The following is a 20,037-nucleotide window of genomic DNA, read 5'->3' on the forward strand; positions in this document are numbered from 1 at the left end:
TGGAAAAAAACTGACATTGCAATATTTAGTTTTTCTGCGATATTGAAATATGAAAATTTCACTAGATGACTTGAATAGCTTTATTTGGAAAGAATGAATCATTCTAGAATAGGCCTGGGCGATAAAACGAAAATTATCGAGATATAATTTTCCTCGATAAAATGATAACAAGAGTTCGATAAATATACACCAGTTCGATTTAACTAACACTGCAAAGCCTCACTGAATAAATTAATTATAATTAATCGTTGTTAAAGGTACAAAAGTGATTTTGATTTTGTGATTTTGAGGTACAGATTTAAATGCTACACAAAGACGGTTACAAATGCTACACAAAGATGGTGGAAATGTTTAAAGGGCCATATAGGCCTACAGCATATTACATATACCAGAGGTGAGCATAACTAGAATAGGACTGGGTTGACAATACAGTATTCAGGGGTGTACTCACTTTTGTGAGATACTGTACCAATTAATCTTCATTTTGATGAACTGATGTTGATTCTTAAATCCCAAGATCGAGATCCCTTTCAGTCTATTTTTCAGTATAACTTGCTGAAACGTATCATGTAAGGCAGGGGTGTCAAACTCAGTTCCTGGAGGGCCACAGCCCTACAGAGTTTTGTTCCAACCCTGCTTCAACACACACTCACCTGCAGTTTTCAAATAAGCCTGAAAGACTTGATTAGCTGGTCAGGTGTGTTTAATTAGGGTTGAAGCTAAACTCTGCAGGGCTGTGGCCCTCCAGGAACTGAGTTTGACACCCCTGATGTAAGGGATCATCAACAGCAGGGATGGGAAACTTCGGTCCTGGAGGGCCACTGTCCTAAAGAGTTTAGCTCCAACCCTAATCAAACACACCTGAACAAGCTAATCAAGGTCCTCAGGATTACTAGAAAATTACAGGCAGGTGATTTTTTCAGGGTTGGAGCTAAACTCTGTAGGACAGTGGCCCTCCAGGACCGAAGTTGCCCATCCCTGATCAACAGCTAGGTGTGCATTACATGATTTTAAAGCACAAAGTGGAGGCAAACAACTACCAGATGCAAAACTCATTAAAATAGTTTAATGCACACATAGCCGTGGATTATCTTACTTATACCATGGTCACTTGCCAACACTAAAAAGTTAAAGCTGTTATTTGCAGCTTCCATTTAATTGGAAGGGTAAAAAAAGACAGTTATTTTTGTCAGCCATGACTCATTAGATCTAGCTTTAATTTAGAAATGGAGATTATACGACACATAATGAACACATATTCTATGTTCCCCAGTTCAATGGTCTGTTAACACACATTAACTAATGTTGCGTTCACACTTGTAGTTCGATTCGCTTGGTCCGGACTAAAAAACCCCAAAAACATTTAGTTCTGGTCCACTTAGTGTTTAGATTGGCATTTGTATCATCCAACCTAAAGATACAGAACCTAAAGACATAGGGATACGTTCACAACCTGATCTACCGGCGAACATCTGAAACAATGCTGTGTGCTGGGATAAATGCGCTCGTATGTGCGTAGCTTACATATAATGGTATTTTGACCAACTGAGAACTTGTGAAGAGCTTATAAAATGTGTAAAGGAGTCAAAAATGGCGGCAGGAATCCCTCCGTCACACACACAAACCAATATCTGCCGCGAGGAGACGCGGTTCTGCCTATACCGAACTCTGATGGGTGACATCACAACTATGACGAGAAAAAACAGGTAGGCCTATGTGTGAGCATTCTGTCCTTTTTAGGGTCTCATCTTCCTGTTTTTGGTTTGTTTACATGTCTTTGGACCGGGCTGCATTCATATATCATTCAAACCACACCAGAGTCCTTTTGGACGTGGACCGAGACCCATCATCTCCAGGGTTCAGATGGCAGCGTTCACACTTATTCAAATGAACCGCACTAACTAACAGAGCAGGGTTAATTTTAATCTAATCAAACATGCCAAGTGTGAACACACTTTTAAAAGGTCAAGACTCATTTTCCCAAGGCCCTATCAACTCATCATCATCATCATCATCATCAAAAAAACACAAAAGAAAAACCTTCCAATACTAACCATAACCTAAGTAAGCTATGATCTTTTGTGATTCCATTACTAAAACCATTTGCTTAGTTCCCTCAAGTCTAGGCCTGTTACTGTATATTGAGAGCCATGCGGCAATGCAGGGGAACAGAAACCCCATTTGATGAGTTCCCACAAAAATACAGAGCGTGGGAAAAAAAAAAGTATCAGGTTACCACGCTGTATAAAAAAAAAAGAGAAGAAAAAAGAAAAGAAAAGTCAGTTCACCATAAAAAAGCATGATAGCATAATTTTAGGTTTTATGGGACTGAATGGTAACCATTTAAAAACTGTACATTTCATTAACTGATATAATATTAATATTCCACCTGAATATTATACTAATAACCACCATAATAACACATGATGAATTGAGTTTGTCACAAGTAGCCTTTCCACAAGCTGAGATATATACTATAGAAGGTACAGAGTCATTCACACAAATACAAAACTCCACCATGGTAACTCATGTAACACTAAAATAATATAATAAACATTTAAACACACCAGGGATGTAACATAAACCCCTAATGTACATATTAATAACAAACACTAACAAGAAAAAATAATTTAAATCTGGGGAACACAGGACCCTGGAAACATACAGTAGGAACGACCGTGTATTACCTGCATCTGTACTTTGTCTCTCTACTAACGATGAAGCTGTGAGTTTTAATAGCAATGTTACCACCTTGTTACAGAGTAATATAAAGTAGCGTTTCATGGGGCAGTGTTGACAAGTTGCTGTGTCCCTAAATATTTGTGTGTGCACTTCAAGTATGGCTGCACGATATATATAAATATAGAAAAAATAGAATCTTAATTTTAATCGATTCATTTGTATGATCCAATATCGATTCTCACATCCCAAGAATCGATTAGTCTATCGTGTTTTCAGTTGATGAATGAATTGAACATTGTAGCACGCATCTTTGTTTCATATCAAAAGTAACAAAGCACAAAGTTTTAGATTTCAAATTAAGTCCATTTTATTAAGAAATTGAAAAAATAAATACAGATTTCACGCCGTTTAATGTGATGTGAAAGATCGCTGTAGCGCAGCTCAATTTAAGAGAAGCGGCAGTGCACGTGAACTGATCATCTCCTCTGCTTTAATACCAGTTACAGCGCAAAATAACATGAATGAACATCTGAAGGTATGTTAAAAGAAAGAGTACAACTTACCAAAATCTGTATTATGTCACATGTAATCACTCAATCAGTGTTCAACCACAGAAAGACTCAATAAAAACATTTACCTAAAAAAAACATGTTCAGTGACCAAACCAGTGTTACAGGGATGGAATTTCGCCATGGGATTGCGTGTATTTCGCATAATTTTACTCATTTTGTGCTCACACCCTAAGTGCGTGCACATAAAGCCACCTCTCTTAGTATTAAATTGAGTTATTTTTCATTGCTTATTGTGCTTAAACAGTCAAATACACACAAAATAAATCTCAAAATGCCGGTCTTGGGTGAGTACTCACGTAAACAGTCATGTTTTAAGTGAACAAACAATTGAGAAAGAAAACGCATGTGTAACAGTATAATGGATCCGTGCGTCAGGTCTTAAACTGACAGCAGCCTAATATACCTGCTGCCAAATTATGAGATAATATTAAAAATATCTATATGGCAGTTTTTCCCCATGCTATTGATGTCAAAATTGTGGCCAGTGAAAATGCTGAGTGGCTAGTAACTTTGGAAACCCACTAGCCACAGCGGATGGTGAGCAAAAATAAAGGAAGAAAAAAAGTTAAAGTCAAGCCCTGGTTACATCCCTAGTAATAAGTTAAATATGTATCATAATGCACTTTAAATAACATAAAAAAATAATGTCAGAAAGATCCCAGTTCTGCTGTTATTCATAAATACCAGTTGTGATGTTGTACAATGAGGACATTGCCATGTCGCCGGAAATAGAGTAATCAGTGTCACAATGTGTAGTGAACCAGGGTCCTTACAGTCCTTACCAGTGCCCAAATTCGTGTACACGATATACTGATTCATGACCTCGGAAGCTGATTGAGACAAACCCCATGACATTCAACATTATGTTCCATTTGTGACTGGATTCTGTGGGGTCTGTCATAATAGGTCACTGCATGATATTTGCCATGTTAAAGAGAGTAAGTTTTGTGGGTTATTATTGTTGTTCTAAAGTTATAAACACTAGTAAGAAGGGAATGCGGTTAACAAAGGTTCCCTCTCAAAACATTTCATATTGCTGGTCGTTGCCATTGAAAAGATACAGCAATTGTTTCAGCTACACACTGGTATTCCAGTATTTTTAAAAAATTCATATAATTTTGGGATACATTGAGATTGGGTTCACGAGAACGAGACAAGATTTTTGCACAATATTTTATAGAAATCGTCAATGACAAAATTCATGCCTGGAAAAATAGTCTGCGGGTGCATTTTGAAATGTTTTAACTAATAATCTTGTAATGAATGTCATTTCAGTTCTACTTTATGAGTATAATTTATCAAATGCATTGAAAGACGACAATATACCAGCACTGTAAAAGGTTTTGCCACAAACTCAACTGACTGGCTTTTCTCCTGTATGATTTCACAAGAGTCTCTTCAGACCTTACTGTACATGAATTATGAGCTTCCAGAACTTCTGACTGAGGCTTTGTGACCTCCTAATTTAACTCCTTTACAGAAATTGAACATAGAAATAAAAACAGTATAAATAACAAAAATAAAGAACAGTTTATTCTTAGTCTTATTAAGTGCAAACAATAATTTTATATTTATGCTTAAAAGGCAGTTTAAGGTTAGCAACCATTACACTAAATAAAAGTAAGTGGGGGAATTCAGATCAAGTAACCATAGCAATGTAGCAACTGGTGGGGCTGTACCCTTCCTTCAAAACCTGAAGAAAATATCTGATCTAGATGGCCAAAACGTAATTGCCTGAGGGATGGGCGGAAATATCCATCCACAGGACGGTGAGCAAAACATTAACTCAAGATACTCTGGAGTCTGGACCTTGTACTCACTTTTGAACTTAAGGTGGTTATTATAACTGAGGTTTATTACATAAAACCTCATTAGAAGTGCAGAGGGTTAAAACAACTAAATGCCCATAATGAATCAGCTGTGTGTCAGTATGTCCTGGAACCGACACACTCCCATGACTGCTCTAAAAATACAACCAGGGATCCCAGTAATGTGATCTAAGAGACACAAGTTGCTACCCAGCATCTGTAGACAGATGGAAATTCAGTGTATACCTGGATTAAGATGTTTTTTTTGCCATTTTTATGCAAACACCCAAGACCCAAAACTTTAGTTTGAGAATGGACAAGACAACAGAGAGGTCTCTTCACATCATCCAACAGTACGTCCTTTGCCTCTTACCTTGTGCACACTCTTGGGATTCTCCAACCATGCATAGTACATCTCCTCGACATAGTTGGAGCTCGTCCCATTCAGAAACGGCTCTGCAGCCACCGGTGCAGTGTAGCACCTGAATGGCTGAAACGTCCTAGGGGTGGATGCTGGCCTCTGTTGTGAAAATTTTTTAGCAGTCTGAGAGGCAGTGATTGGCCGGAGCCGTGCCGCACAAGTCCTTAAGCGGTGCATCGCAGTCTATTGAACGAACACCACCCACACTCACGAGTTCCTGGATGTCCCCAGTGCCACAACAGAAAAGAGAAGTGTCACCTCCTTCTTTAGCCCAAAACGGAAAATGTGTTTTAATTTCCTGGGGAAGAATGGACACGTTCCAAAAGCCCTTGACCTTTTTACTCCTATTGGCGTTTTGCACTCTGGAAGAAAAACAGAAAAGTAAATCAGAGGAGCATTAAAATGTGCAGTTTATCTCAGCAATTTAAAGACAAATAGATTTGATAGATATTCCTATGCTGTTTGGAAGTTTCTACCCTGGGTATGACATGGAGGCTTTGATGAGATTTTTAAGTGCAAAAGCAAAACAAACAGTTTATATATTATAAGTACAACAGTAGCTGCAATCATCATCAAGACAAAACATATTCATACAGCTAAGAACGTAATCTTTCATATCTGTTTATGCAGTTTAGTACTTTCCATGGCACAATGGTCACCTCCAGAGCCCAGACAAAGGTCAAAGAGATAGTCAAGCTCATGATAAGAGCTCCAAAAGAACCTTATTTTTGAGAACGTCATCACGTTTGAAAGGTCACATGTGACGTAGTCGGAAGTACCGACCCAGTGTTTAAATGTTTGGAGTAGAAGGACCGTTCAAAGTTATTGCATGTTGAATGACACATATTTATATGTATTTGTGTCAGTTTATTGTTTAAAATGGTCCTTACGTGTGCATATCCTGGATGTGTATCAATCATAACTATATGTAGTGTTTATCGAATGATGAAACAATTAAGTGAAGTTTGAATTGATTTTTCACCCAACTGCTGCTTTGCCAATCAACAGGAGCCTAACTCGCATAACACTGATGTAATGAGGTTACAAAAACTTTTGATGCTGGTTACTTGACCTCTTTCGTTGCAAATAGAAATTAACATCTTTACTAATGCACACAGAGAAATGGGGGTCAAAGGTGAGTCTATTTTAATCACCCACATAACACACTACAAACTATTTGCGGGTAAAAAAGACAGAATTAATCACATGGCAATCTGATATGCAAAAGCGTGTTATTTATAAGTCACATTTTGATTGTAGAAAGTAAACCACATGTGTAAAAAAAACATTCCATAACATTTCATTCATGTTACGCTGCAAACCCTTGAACCCCACAACAATTGACTTATTTTATAGCTAGACGAGCATTTCTGGCATCATTAACTTAATATTTTTCATCACAATATGCAACTTTGCGAATAGTTTTTTCTTAACATTTTGACAAAGCATTGCCTTTCCTTCCTACATAAGAAATAAATCAGATCCGTTGTTACTGTAATAAACTGAACTATACTCTACTTTAACAAAATAATAATGGATATCGGTGTCCTTTTCCGCTAAAATGAAACTAATATGACCATGTGGTTGAAATAAACATGGACCCTTCTCTCCCTCCACACGCCTCTGTTTTGACCTTGCATCCACATTCCACTCCCCTTCACTGATGAGTCACTCAACTACACCCGCCTACTGAGGCGTTTCAGAGCGCCATTGGCCGGAGACTCCTAACTCCACCCACCAGTCATGCTTAGTGGAAGGCTATTGGAGACACGGAGTGTCAATCATTATGTCCTTTCTCTAAACATGGTTCTTATGATAATATTAGCAGCCCATGCTAACCATCAAATTGGAGGCCGATACTTGGAGTTCAATCATGCAATTTCAACTTATTACTAGGTTGCTAATTTTTGTTTTGTTTAATGCATTTGTTTAATGAATAAAGACACAAACCCTACGTATTTCCCTTGTGAATCACAAAACCTTGACCTAGCAACAATAATGAGCTAATTAAGGTCGGTTAAGGCACGCAGTTCTGTAACTGGACAGTTAACGTTAAGTGTCCTGCATAAATACCAACTTATGTCCTCAAATATCAGTTAACTTTGTGCCACACCAAACAAGAGCAAGCAGCCATGCTAAAAAAGATGAAATGAGGAACGCGCCTCTTCGTACGGTTTTTGCCGACGATGTCATTAAATCTCCCTTTAACGGCAGATGGAAGACACACAACACACAAAAAACTTACTTGTTCCGACAGCTGTTGTAAACTGGTCGTGTACCGGAGGTGGTAGCGGCTCCAACTGACCCCTGCGCTGCTCACGAGAGTGACAGTCGACACTACTAGAACAGCAGCTCCGTCATGAAGAACGTCAGCCGCTTTAGGACGTCACTTCTAGGTTTAGCGCGAAGCCGCGAAATAATTTATTTTCTCCATCATGTGACATCCGCAAATCATAAATATAATTTACATTTACATTAAACAATATTCAAAATCTTTTACATCTCTTGACTGGAAACGCATTAGCGCGTTTAAAAAAAAAAAAAACTATTTAACTGTTAAAGTAATGCTGTTTTCTAGCGCTTCTTATCAGTTCCTACTTCCGACGTGATGTGATCATCAAGTGGTTTTGGTTAGAGTAAAATGGACAATTTAAAACTCCATATGGACAGGAAACATTTTGCCCTAATATGAACAAAGAGTATAGAAGTAACAAGAGGCGAAACTCCGTTGCAGTTTTGACAACAGCCACTAGGTGGCGCTTCGGTAGCGCGGCCGCCATTTTGGACTGAACCAACGGCTTTACCGTTAGCACAACTACTGTACAGCATTAACATTATGTCTGGAAATAATTGGAAACAAAGAAAACAGTGTTCTGCCATCAACTGCAACAACTACCAGTGTACAAACAATCAACTAGCATTTCATAGATTCCCCAAAGATCCAGAGAGGTAAAGTAGAAAAGGTTTTTATTAACTTTAAAGTGATCTAACGTCAACGATAACAGGTGCTGTAACGTTATGTAAGCTATCCCATAACCGCAGTAACAGTTTGCTAATGTTATGTATTTGGTCGAAATTGTCAAGACTCGAAATGGGCTTTTTAAATCGCATACTTTCAGAGATATGAACCTAACCTGGCAAATGACCGCTTTATTAATTCATTGTTATCACTAAATTAACCCTTTAACTAGTGTCACCTTTTTTTCGCATAAACATGAAAATCACTATCCAAACTTAAATGGTTGTAATTCAAGAATGCTTTGGAATTTAGACCTATGGTTGGTCTTGTTTTAATTTGTCAGATTATTGTTGAAGTGAAATAAATTATGAAAGTGAAACAGAAAAAAGTTATGCAAGTTTGAGTTTATTAATGTACAAATTTAAAATATAATTATTTATATTTTATATAAATATATATATTACAAAATATATTTTACTCTAGAACTGCAAGAAAATGAAAGCAAAAAATCTGAACAAATTGTGTTCCACATTTTAGGTTGATATGTTGATATTTCGCTTCCTCACCCTTTCTGCCGTGTGCTCTAACGTTACACGGTTTGGAGCTGCGCGCTCTTGCTCGCTCGCTTTAGATTCCGGGTGATTTTAGCTAATTTGCGGGCATCAGGGAGCCGCTATCAATATGCGGGAGACTCCCGGATCTTCCGGGAGACATGGGATATGTCTGCTCTAGAGATATTAAAAACTAGAAACTACTTTTTAGTTAATTTAACCGCTTTTGAATTTGAACCGGTATCGTTCAATTCTATGACAGCTGTGTTGCGTTCAGTCCAAGATGGCGGAGCTGCAGCTCTGCGCATGGGTGAGTTTGTTGCAATGGAACGTTCTATTGAGTTTCGCCTCTTGGTACTTCTATACTCTTTGATATGAATGAGCAAAGAATTCTCGTGCGTTAGAGAATTGTGGGAAATATAGTTTTGTCGCACACGTCTCTGTCTTTTAGAGCTCCTTGGCGTTTTCATAAATCAGCTAAATTAAATAATTTAATTGAAATAAAGCTGACATCAAAAAAAGAAAAGAAAAACAAAATTAGATAAAAATGTAAACTTTAAAATCTGAAATGTTGGCACATAACTGAAATAAGTTTAAGTTGAAGTACTAAAATTACTAAAACTATAAATTAATTAAAGAAAAATAGAAATAGAAATGATAAAAATAACAAATTCACAACAAAATTGCTAAAACTTAAACTAAAATGAAAACAAAATTGAAAAAATTAAAAGCTAATTCAAAACATTACTAAATACTCGAATCGTTTATAAAAATACTAAAATAACACTGAAAATAAGAAGTATTTTCTGCTAAATGGTACCACCAGCATTTACGACTACATTTTTTTTTTAATGTTCAATAGCAATTGGCTTACATTTACATCATAAATGTTCAATCACCTGGGCAGAGTTGTTCATGACACTGATTCACTGAAAAGAATGCTGTGCAACTTGTGTTTAAAATGCACCTCACATCATCATTAAAAACAAACCAGTGTTTTTTTATTTTCATATGCAAAAACCATCGTCCACATTACACTGTAGGTAGTCCAAAATAAGTCCATCTTTTATCCATAAAACATCAACAATCCACAACTGCTTCGAATGGAAATGCAGTGTGTGAGGGGTGGGTTGTTGTGTCCATCATTCATTCAGTTAATCATACACATGTAAAATAACACTTATCAGACATGAAATGTATGGCACTTACTGATTTTGCTATGATGGAAATGTCCTAGTGTGAGGATACTGTCTAAACGTCGTCTACAACAGACATGTTACAGTTGTTTGTGTGTGTTTGTTTGCATGACTTTGTACACATACTGTACCCCATGTGGTATGACGGTCATCACAAAGAAAGAAGTCTATGAAACATGCAGACAAAATAGTCTTTTTTGTTCTTTTTTATCAGTTTCATAAAGGAAGAAATATTTAATTTATCGCATAGTGTTATCATGCATAAAGTCATGTAGCCCTTAAAAATGATAGGAGAAAAGCTTTGACTTTGTTTTCATTGTTACTGTTGTTTGTATTTTGCAACAACAACAACAAAAATTATGTTAACCACCACCAAAAAAAAAAAAAAAGCGTCAATCATTAAGTTTTAGGAATTAGCCATTTTCAAAACCAAGTATTCATGTTTACCTGATTTTTGCCTCATTGCGGACAGAATTTCACTTGGCAAATAAAGTAAAAAATAGATTTTCTATAAAAGTTACATATAAATAAAAGTATGCAAATAAAACTATATATAAATGGTAAAATAGTAGTTTTAAATCACTGAATCAAATGATAAAATGAACAAAATTACTTTATGTATTTTGTTTCTTGTCTTGCACTCCAGTATTGCAAAACCTAAATTATTTATAATATGAATATTATGCATCACAGTGCAAAGAGAATGATTTGCAGTTACCACGGGCCATTTAGATATTACTAATGACTTGAAAACCTTGTAAAATGTTAGGGATGCCTATTAACTAAATTATTTCTTTGTCCTTGTCCTTAACATATAACACATTTTTTTGGAACAATGATTGACTGTGGTGTACAGAATACATTTTGCACCAAAAAGTGGAGGGGGAGGAAAGCCAGCCTATAATAAAAGGGTCTCTGTACATTCCTGCAATAAACAGTGAATATTACTGAAGTGCAATAAGTCGCAGTGGTCCTATATAGCACATAAGAATCATAACATTTAAGGAGATCGGTCTATTGCCATAGGCATCTTTTGTCACTTGACAGGTGGGAAGCGTTTAATTGGCTAAATTGTTCTCTCGCTCCCATCATGTACACTGTGATGTATTGCGAGTAGAGGTTCCTTTCGCAATATTGACCGTCTCTCAGTTTGATTGACAGTTGACAGCTGTTTACAGAAGGACAGGGGAGAATAAGTGGGGGAGCAACCACCTGATTCCTCCTTGACTCCTCCCACTGCACATTTCACACTTGGCCTGTCCATCCCAGACAGAAATACAACTGTCAGTCTGTGTGTTGTGTTATACTGGGGGTGCAGGCGCTGGTCTTTGAGGCATTAGTTGTTGGTTAGGAGCAGGTGGTCTGTGGAGAGTGGACAGAGGGTAGGTGACGGTCAGAAATAAGCTCTCTTAAAACATTTATGAACATATTATGCTTTCAAAATGTTGCTGCATGTGTAGAACATACAAATCAGGCTGCTTTAAAAGACAGCTGTCTAAGTAGGCAGCTCACTGTGTTTTGGAATGCATTACACTTCCATTCAAAAGTTTGGGGTCAATAAGATTTTTTTGTTTTCAAAAGAAGTCTCTTATGCTCATTGAGGCTGTATTTATTTGATAAAAAAATTCAGTAAAAAAGCAATATTGTGAAATATTATTATTATTTAAAATAACTATTTGCTATTTTTATTTATTTTACGATGTAATTTATTTCTGTGATGGCAAAGATGAATTTTTAGCAGGCGTTACTAATATGCTGATTTGCTGCTCAATCTTTTTTTTATTATTATTATTAATGTTAAAAACAGTTGTTCGGCTTAATATTTTACTTAATTACTCAATGTTTTTTCAGGATTCTTTGATGAGTAGAAAGTTCAAAAGAACAGCATTTATTTGAAATAGAAATCTTTTGTAAGATTCTGATAGTCTTTACTGTCAAATTAATGCATCCTTACTGAATAAATAAACGTATTAATTTCTTTAAAAACAAATTGCAAACCCAAACTTTTGTACTGTATATTATTACCGTGCAAATGGTGGTGGCGGTCTGGTGGCGTAAGATGGCACAGAGGCTGATTTATTAGTCTGAACCACCTGCAAAGAGACAGAAACTCCTGTTACTACTGCACAAACATTTGCATGATGGGTTACTTAGGAATAAATGAACTGAACTACATAAGAGTTAATTAATAAACATCTCAGTTATCTGAGTTCAGTGACATAATAGCTATCACAACAAAATAAAATCACATAAAACTAAGCATTTAGGACTCATTTAATTACCATTAGTCTGTTTTAATAAATATTGCTAAAAACAAGCAAATACACCACACACATATATAAACACACACACACACACACACACACACACACACACACATATATATATATACACACACATATTTTTTATATATTTTATAATGTAGAAATTTCACAGTTAATCTCCAAATGAATGAAGGCTGATACTAATACTGCTACTGATGTCTCGATGAAAATAATTTCTTTTAACATTAATTATAGCCATTCAACATTACAGTGTAATCGAAAGCTATCAGTTTTTATTTTAACATTTATTAGGCTTCAAAATCTTAAGTGAACTTAAAACAGTCCTCATATCACCATAATAAATGTCGAATCCAATTTACTGCATGTACACATGCCTTGTCTTTCTCTTGCAGACGATATGGCAGACGTATCGCTGCAATGGGCCAAAGCGGCCAATGAGGCGTCTATGTATTTATATATCTATGTTTAGGATTACTAGAAAGTTATAAAATGGTGAGCTAGATTACGGTTGGAGCTAAACTCTGCAGGAAACTGGACCTTAAAGGCCAGAGTTGAGAATCCCTGGTATAGTACATTCTTTTGCATATTAATTAATGTCTGAAAAAAATAAAGCTCTGAAAAAAAATCCTGAAGTGCTGAAGTGAGAATTAATTTGGTTAACGTATAAATCAAGTCAGGGTTAGTAGATGTAAATCAAATATATTATTATTATTACTATAATGATTATTTAATGTATTGAAATATTTTGAATTATTTAATTTATTTAAATTATTTAATAATGAATTATTTAATTAAATGAATGTGCAAGATGGTTCTTTCTTACAAAAGACAAAGTGTAAGGAGAGAAAGAAAGGTTAGAAACAATGCAGAGAAGCAAAAAGGGTATGTTTAAATGCAACAGCAACAGAGATGGCCCACAGTATAAGTACAGTAAAAACCCTCTTAAATAAATTGTATACAGTTATTTACCTCCTCTGGTGGCAATAACTGAGCCTGGTGCTTTATCAAAGAAGAGAGAAAAAAGAGGAGCTTGGTCATTATCTTTATATCAGCAGACTATTGTTTAGAACTGAGATGTAACATTTAATGACTTCAGTTAAATGTGAAGGACAGACGATTTCTCATGAACCTGTTCTTTCAACTTGGTTAACTTCCCATGAATTGTTCTTTTCAAATAGAAAGAACTGGAAATGCAATGGTAATGTTTTGTTTAACTGGGAAGGTTTCAAACTTGTTTTTCCTCTTCACACAGTAATGAACTAATTTACTGGCTAGTTAAGTTTCTGTTGCATTGTTATTACTCAGGCATTTAGTGGGCATTTGTAAAGTTGTGTTATGCTCAGGCACATATACTGGGAAAAAAAATACAAAAAGGTACAGTACTATAGGTTAATTACACATGTTAGATTCACAATAGCACTACATTTAGTGAATTAATCATCGGAAGTATGGTAGTCAGTGAAATGTAGTGTTGCTCACTCACCCCATCCTTTACTATACGATTGGGGTTTCCCCGCTGGGACACAGGAGCCTGCGGTCTGCTGTCAGCTCTGAGGAAACAAACAAAGAATGCTGATCAATATTAAAAAAAAAAAGTAGGTTATATTGAACACACTAAACATAATTTAATACATTTCATCAAAAAACAAACAAACAAAAAAAACATTTAAAGTGCCCCATTATGCTATTTTAAGGTTTCTAAATTAGTTTTGGAGGTCTCCTACAGTAGGTTTACCTGCATCTAAGGTACAAAAAAAAAAACACATTTTCTTATAATATACATTGCATATACCCAATACATTTGACCTGTTTTCTCACAATGTATTGAACGGTTTAATAAAGGATTCAGTCACTCTAAACCCATTCTTTTCTGTGAGCCTGCTCTGATTGGTCAGACGGAAACAAGGAAAGTCTGTTGTGATTGGTCTACCACTTACAGCGTGTCCGGAGGCTTCTTCAGCACTTGTATACACAGTGGTACGAACAGTTAGACTTGGGTAAACCTAGCCCGATCTGCCGGCGATTTGATTTCGCCCTTAAGCTCAGGCTGGAAACCTGTACATTCTTCTATCCTGCTTCCGTTACAAATCAAACAAATCGCTCGAGTGGGTGTTAATACCATAGATATCCATATAAGGATAGTCACTTCCGGCATCATCGGCGGCCATCTTGCCACAGGGAAGCTGTGAATTAAGGTGAGTGATCAGCACGCACACAAATCCTCTTATCTCGCTGAAATCTTGACGGATTTACAAACGGTTTCTTACAAACGTTATTAACGTGGCTATATTTCTTTCATATGGAAGTCCATTGTTATAATTATTCATATGTATGCAGTGTCATAACTACATCTCTGACGTTTATAACAAATCAAACCGTTTGAAAATCGGTAGAAAATTGAGCAAGTTATGGTTATTTAAAAGTACATGCACCATGTTACAAGTGAGCGAGCTCCCTGTGGCAAGATGGCCGCCGTTTTCGGACGTCGACCTCCATTGGCCAGCAGCGTTGACGAGACATCTAGCCTTTATTATATGATATCTATGGTTAATACCACTTACTTTCATGTTTTTTTTTGCACAACCTGCAAAAATCGCTCGATACCATTGCTCCTTCTGCAAACCGCTGATCAATGCTCCAAACCAACACGTTTGTTCACACGTTTCCTGCCTGGAGTTTTCGCTGCAAAGTACGCCACCTGGATCGTTGGTCTGATTGGTTGAAGGACTATCCAATTGCGTACAGAGTCATTTGAACTATGCCCGTTGATCATGCCTCTTGTGCAGTAGAAAATACAGAGCAGACTCTCCAGAATAATGTTCAATCTTAAAAGAAGATTGAGCTTGGTCTGGTGATACTATAGCCAGACTAACGAACAGTAACGATGGCATCGGTTTTACAGACTAAATTTGAGCCCGAGCCCTTATCCTTTGGAAGTGCATGCTAAGTGGATTTCCTTTCACATCGCATAAAATAGCGTCTTTTTTACAAATAGACAAACCAAACTCTTCTAGGCCTTAACAACAACTACAGTGTTTGAGGGCGGGTCAAAGTAGATGTTGTTCACGGGCAGCCAATGAAGAGCATTATGCAAATGCATTACAATCCTACGTAGGTTCGTGCAGGTATTAAGACTGGAATTATTGACGACTCGTTTCAGGCAGTTCAGAATCAGTTCTTTCTTTGGGAGACAATAACGACATTTATTGAGCACACATGAAAGGTAATATCCAAAAAAGCATGCAAAATAGAGGCACTTTAAATATACATCACAATTCTTTGGACATATTGGAATTGTTTTTGATATGCCTTTTAAATATTTGCTGTTACACTGTAGCACTGTTGAATGCTTGATTGTGATTGGGAGCCAAACCCTTTGACCTAAAACATTTACTTGAAGTACTTCTCACAATTTAAAATGAATATATGAATAATTTAACAACATATTTCTATTTTCATGGTTTCTCTGATGCCGGTTAATGGTCACATGACATGCAGGTAAACAAAATATTTATTTTTATATTAAAATATATATTTTTTGTGTTTTATTTTTATTGTATTTTATTGTAAATTCATTATTAACTGAGTTAACTCTTAATTACTAGCTTTTTATTAATTAATTATTTTGCTATTCACCTTGTCTTAAGTTATTGATTATGCATGACAGATAGTACCATAACAAATGATCAGAATAATACAAATAATTTAATTTAATTTTCAACTTAGGGCATGCACTAATTTCAGTTATTCAACAGTTCATTATCAGTTATCATTTAAACAACATACTGGGTTTGTTCAGAGTTGATGACATCATAACAGTGCAGTAAAATGTTGAGTATATATATATATATATATATATATATATATATATATATATATATATCACTCTTTATACTCACTCATAACCCTGAGAGCGTTTCTTTCTTAAAAAACGTTGCTTCAGCTCATTCCTCTTGAAGAACACGAATAAGCCCAATGCCAGAAGAGGAAGAACAAGGAAAAAGAACACAAGAAGACCATCCCTTGTGGAAGTATCTTTATCTGAGTGAGTGAGAGAGAGAGAGAGAGAGAGAGAGAGAGAGAGAGAGAGAGAGAGAGAGAGAGAGAGAGAGATTTAATTTGAGGTAATCACTAGGGCTGTCAAAATTAAACTTTTTTTCTTCAGTTTAACACATTAAAAACATTTAATGCAATTAACGCCATTCAAGCACAATAAGACAAAAAAACAAAACAAAAAAAACTCAACTCTGTACTGTTTGTGAAGCGGCTCTCTGTCAAAAAACACCCGAAACGCGTGCACAGAATGCCACTCCAGACAGTGTGCCGGTGCCGCACTGAGATATTTTTGATGAAATCTGAGAGCTTTCTGTCCCTCCATAGACAGCTATGCAATTATCACTTTGACACTTCAAAAAGTTAATAAAGAGATTGTAAAAGTAATCCAAATTTGAGCGGTTTGGTCCAAAACTTTCTGAAGAGACACGATCGCTTTATATGATAAACAGATTGAATTTAGGCTTTAATTCACATATAAACATTCATCAACTCACATCAGTTGTGATAAACGGAAGCTCAAGCATGTCAAGCTATCAAACATTTAATAGAGTCATCAGTATCAGTGATACTGGCCTTAATTCATCGTGCTTAGTAAAAAGACGCTATTAAAAAAATATTTTAAACATACCGTCTTTATGTTGTTTCTACATTATTTTAGAGATTGACAGTATTACAATATAAAAACATATGAAAAACTTTAATAGGTGAGATTACAGAAAAGTGATTAATTAGTAAAAAAAAATTTAATCAATCGACACCACTATTAATCACATTTACAGATGACACGAGTTAAAGGTACTGATAATCCTTTGTGAAGCTCTAGCTGTGCCGTTAAGCAGCCTTACCATCCCAGGTGGGGCCGCTTTCGATGCTTCCTCCATAACCAGAGGTCTCACAGAATGGAGGAGCCCAGCCATAATCACAGTGGCAGTTTTTATTGCTGTTACACACCTTAAAGTAGTCAAGCACAAACACTCAGCACACATTTTACAAAGATGTAGAACTCTAGGTATTTAGGATTAGGATTTAAAAAACAGACGGTTAAATACGTGTATTTCAAATGGTGGCATTGAATTGTGGGTAGTGTATGCATACGTACCCCATGGCCATGGCATTTCTTTTCAACGTCACAGTCATAATTCAGCACGTCTGCACTTTTGCACTCAAAATTCAGACAAATCTGCAATACAAATAATAAGAGTTTTGTTTTTCCGAAGTCAAAAAAATACAGTGTGCGGATGAAATTTTGGAGAGAAAAAAAAACTTATTTCAAACTATGTTTTGTCATGGAAAAAACATCTGATCATGCCCTCGGTCAGCCCTCAAGTGGATTCTTTCAAATGTGTTTGGATAGTTCACCCAAAAATGAAAATTCTGTTTTAATCACTCAATTTATTCACCTTCAAGTTGTTCTAAACCTATATGAAATTCTTTCTTCTGCTGAACACAAAAGAAGATATTCTTGAATACAAAGCGCGCTTTCTTGATGCTCACAAGGTGGCCTTTTCGGCGACAATGTCGAGGACTGTGCCCAGCAGTTCTCGGCAGTCCAGAAGCAGGCTGAGGCAATCAAGAGCCTGCTCCGACGTGCTACCAAACCATTGTGAGCTGCCCCTCAGTTTGCTCATCGTCAAAGGCATCCATCCCACTACGCTGTGCCTTGCCACTCTCATACCTCTCTCTTATCGCCAGCCGGCAGGGGTGTGTGGTTCGAGGACGCGATGCGTCAGTAGAGCTTAAGATTCTCAGGATTGAAATTGGCCGGCCCGAATTCCAGGCACGATTCGTTGACTGAAAATGCCTGCAGGTCCCCCTTTCAGGGAACAGGGGTTATATTAGTAACCTAGACTTTACCCATATTCTTTAAAGAATATAGAATACAGTTTGTCAACCGTTAGAGATTTTGGACTATCATCTCTATCGTGGTTATGCTCATGTGACATTGCTGTGCTGGGCGGTCACGAAAGCTTTTCGTTTGCATGCGTTTTTAGGCACTGCACTTTAAAAACAATTGATTTTAAACAGTTGAAGTGCAGCATGCAGCGAAAGAGAACTAATTTCTGTATATACGCGTGCTTTCAAGGAGAGCTGTCAGAGATGTGCGACAGAGTGCTTGAGAACTCTCACTGCTCTTGACTGAATCACTTTTGTAACTATAATATCTTTTGTAACTTAATACATGTATGTTTAAATTAGCACAGTAAAGACTGCATTGTTCTTTATACATTTGATTATACATTTTATGTAGTATTTCTAGTATGAAATGTTTTTCTACCTGAAAATAATTTGTCTTTGTTCTTTTGTAGTTTGTTTTCTTTGCTCTTTGAGGGTGAACAAGTGAACAACTTGAGGGTAAGTAAATGATGACAGAATTTCAATTTTGGGGTGAACTATCCTTTGAAGTGAATGATGTTTGTTTTGTCAGTTTTTGGAGAGAAAGATGGAGAAGCCTTGAGCATACTAACAAGTTAACTAGCAGTCAACACACTTTGATAAAAAAAAAAAAAAGAATTAATATAAAACAAACTGATGTTTCTTAATGAAAAATTATAAGTACTGATCAGTTTGGTAATGACAAATAAAGCTGCTGTCTGACCATTATGGAAAAATCATAAAACTAATGACATTTCAGATTTTTTACTGTCACTCATTAGTCACTTCATATTTACATCAGTACCAAATATAATATATTTGAGGAGAAACTCGATTATTCTCTGCAATGCTTGGCATGATGGTAATGGCAGTAGTATTGAATGAAAATATGATTTGTTTTTGTTTTTATATATTTATAATTGAGAGAAAAATGTTTAAAAGTCTGGGTAGGAGATGAGCTGAAAATACAGAAAAAAGTATATTGGCATATTTAACATTAATTTACACAAGAAGTTAACAATACGTAGTTCAAGAGACACAATAAAATCTATTACAATACATCCTTTAAAGCAAGAACGATTGCTTTGAGAAAAATAAAGAAATCATCCTAGTGGGCAGAACATTTAATTGAAGAATAATCCTAATACTTTTCTTTTTTTCTGCAGGCTTTATAAAATTAAATTTAAGACTTTTTAAAGACCTTTATAAGACCAAGTAAAGAAAATTTAAGGAATAATTTGAAAGGAACTCAATACATCAATATGTTATCTAAATGTAAATGTCTGCATTACACACACACACACACACACAGAAGAAGAAGAAGAAGCTTGAATCGCTCTGCTCCCATCCACTGGAATAGATTATGGAAATAATATATTTTACTGTAACTTCTGATCACACTGCAAAAAAGGGATGTTCTTCCCTTAGAATTTTGTCCTTTTTTTTTCAGTGCAAACGTCTAAACAATCTTAAATCAAATTGCATTTAGATACAAAATTGAATAAAAATATGAATTCTTGTTTTCTTTGAAATTGATCAAAATGAAGTGAGTTTATGATTAAAACAAGAACAAATATCTGCCAATGGTCTCAGAAAAATCAACTTAACTCAAAGGAAAGTTTGATAACTCATTGA

General features: G+C 36.0%; 2 protein-coding genes across 5 annotated transcripts in view; both read right to left on the minus strand.

Annotated features, from left to right (window-relative positions):
• Window positions 1–7,868, minus strand: part of ogdha (oxoglutarate dehydrogenase a) — a 48,525-nt gene extending 40,657 nt beyond the window's left edge. For all 3 annotated transcript variants that reach the window (XM_084087428.1, XM_084087427.1, XM_084087429.1), the window contains exons 1-2: window positions 7,729–7,868; window positions 5,436–5,845 (exon numbers count right to left, since the gene is read on the minus strand). In XM_084087428.1, the coding sequence (XP_083943554.1) occupies window positions 5,436–5,660 (225 nt within the window). In that variant the 5' untranslated portion in view covers window positions 5,661–5,845; window positions 7,729–7,868. The remainder of the gene's footprint in view (window positions 1–5,435; window positions 5,846–7,728) is intronic.
• A 2,104-nt stretch (window positions 7,869–9,972) lies between these two features.
• The window catches only part of adam9a (ADAM metallopeptidase domain 9a), a 58,191-nt gene continuing 48,126 nt past the window's right edge, over window positions 9,973–20,037 (minus strand). Inside the window, exons 17-23 of one of the 2 annotated variants that reach the window (XM_084086837.1) lie at window positions 17,630–17,710; window positions 17,376–17,481; window positions 16,374–16,515; window positions 13,958–14,024; window positions 13,444–13,473; window positions 12,215–12,282; window positions 9,973–11,551 (exon numbers count right to left, since the gene is read on the minus strand). In XM_084086837.1, the coding sequence (XP_083942963.1) occupies window positions 11,491–11,551; window positions 12,215–12,282; window positions 13,444–13,473; window positions 13,958–14,024; window positions 16,374–16,515; window positions 17,376–17,481; window positions 17,630–17,710 (555 nt within the window). In that variant the 3' untranslated portion in view covers window positions 9,973–11,490. The remainder of the gene's footprint in view (window positions 11,552–12,214; window positions 12,283–13,443; window positions 13,474–13,957; window positions 14,025–16,373; window positions 16,516–17,375; window positions 17,482–17,629; window positions 17,711–20,037) is intronic. The other variant, XM_084086838.1, reaches the window with a different exon arrangement.

The sequence above is a fragment of the Abramis brama genome (assembly GCF_963993115.1).
Source record: "Abramis brama genome assembly, chromosome: 16".
Taxonomy (NCBI): domain Eukaryota; kingdom Metazoa; phylum Chordata; class Actinopteri; order Cypriniformes; family Leuciscidae; genus Abramis; species Abramis brama.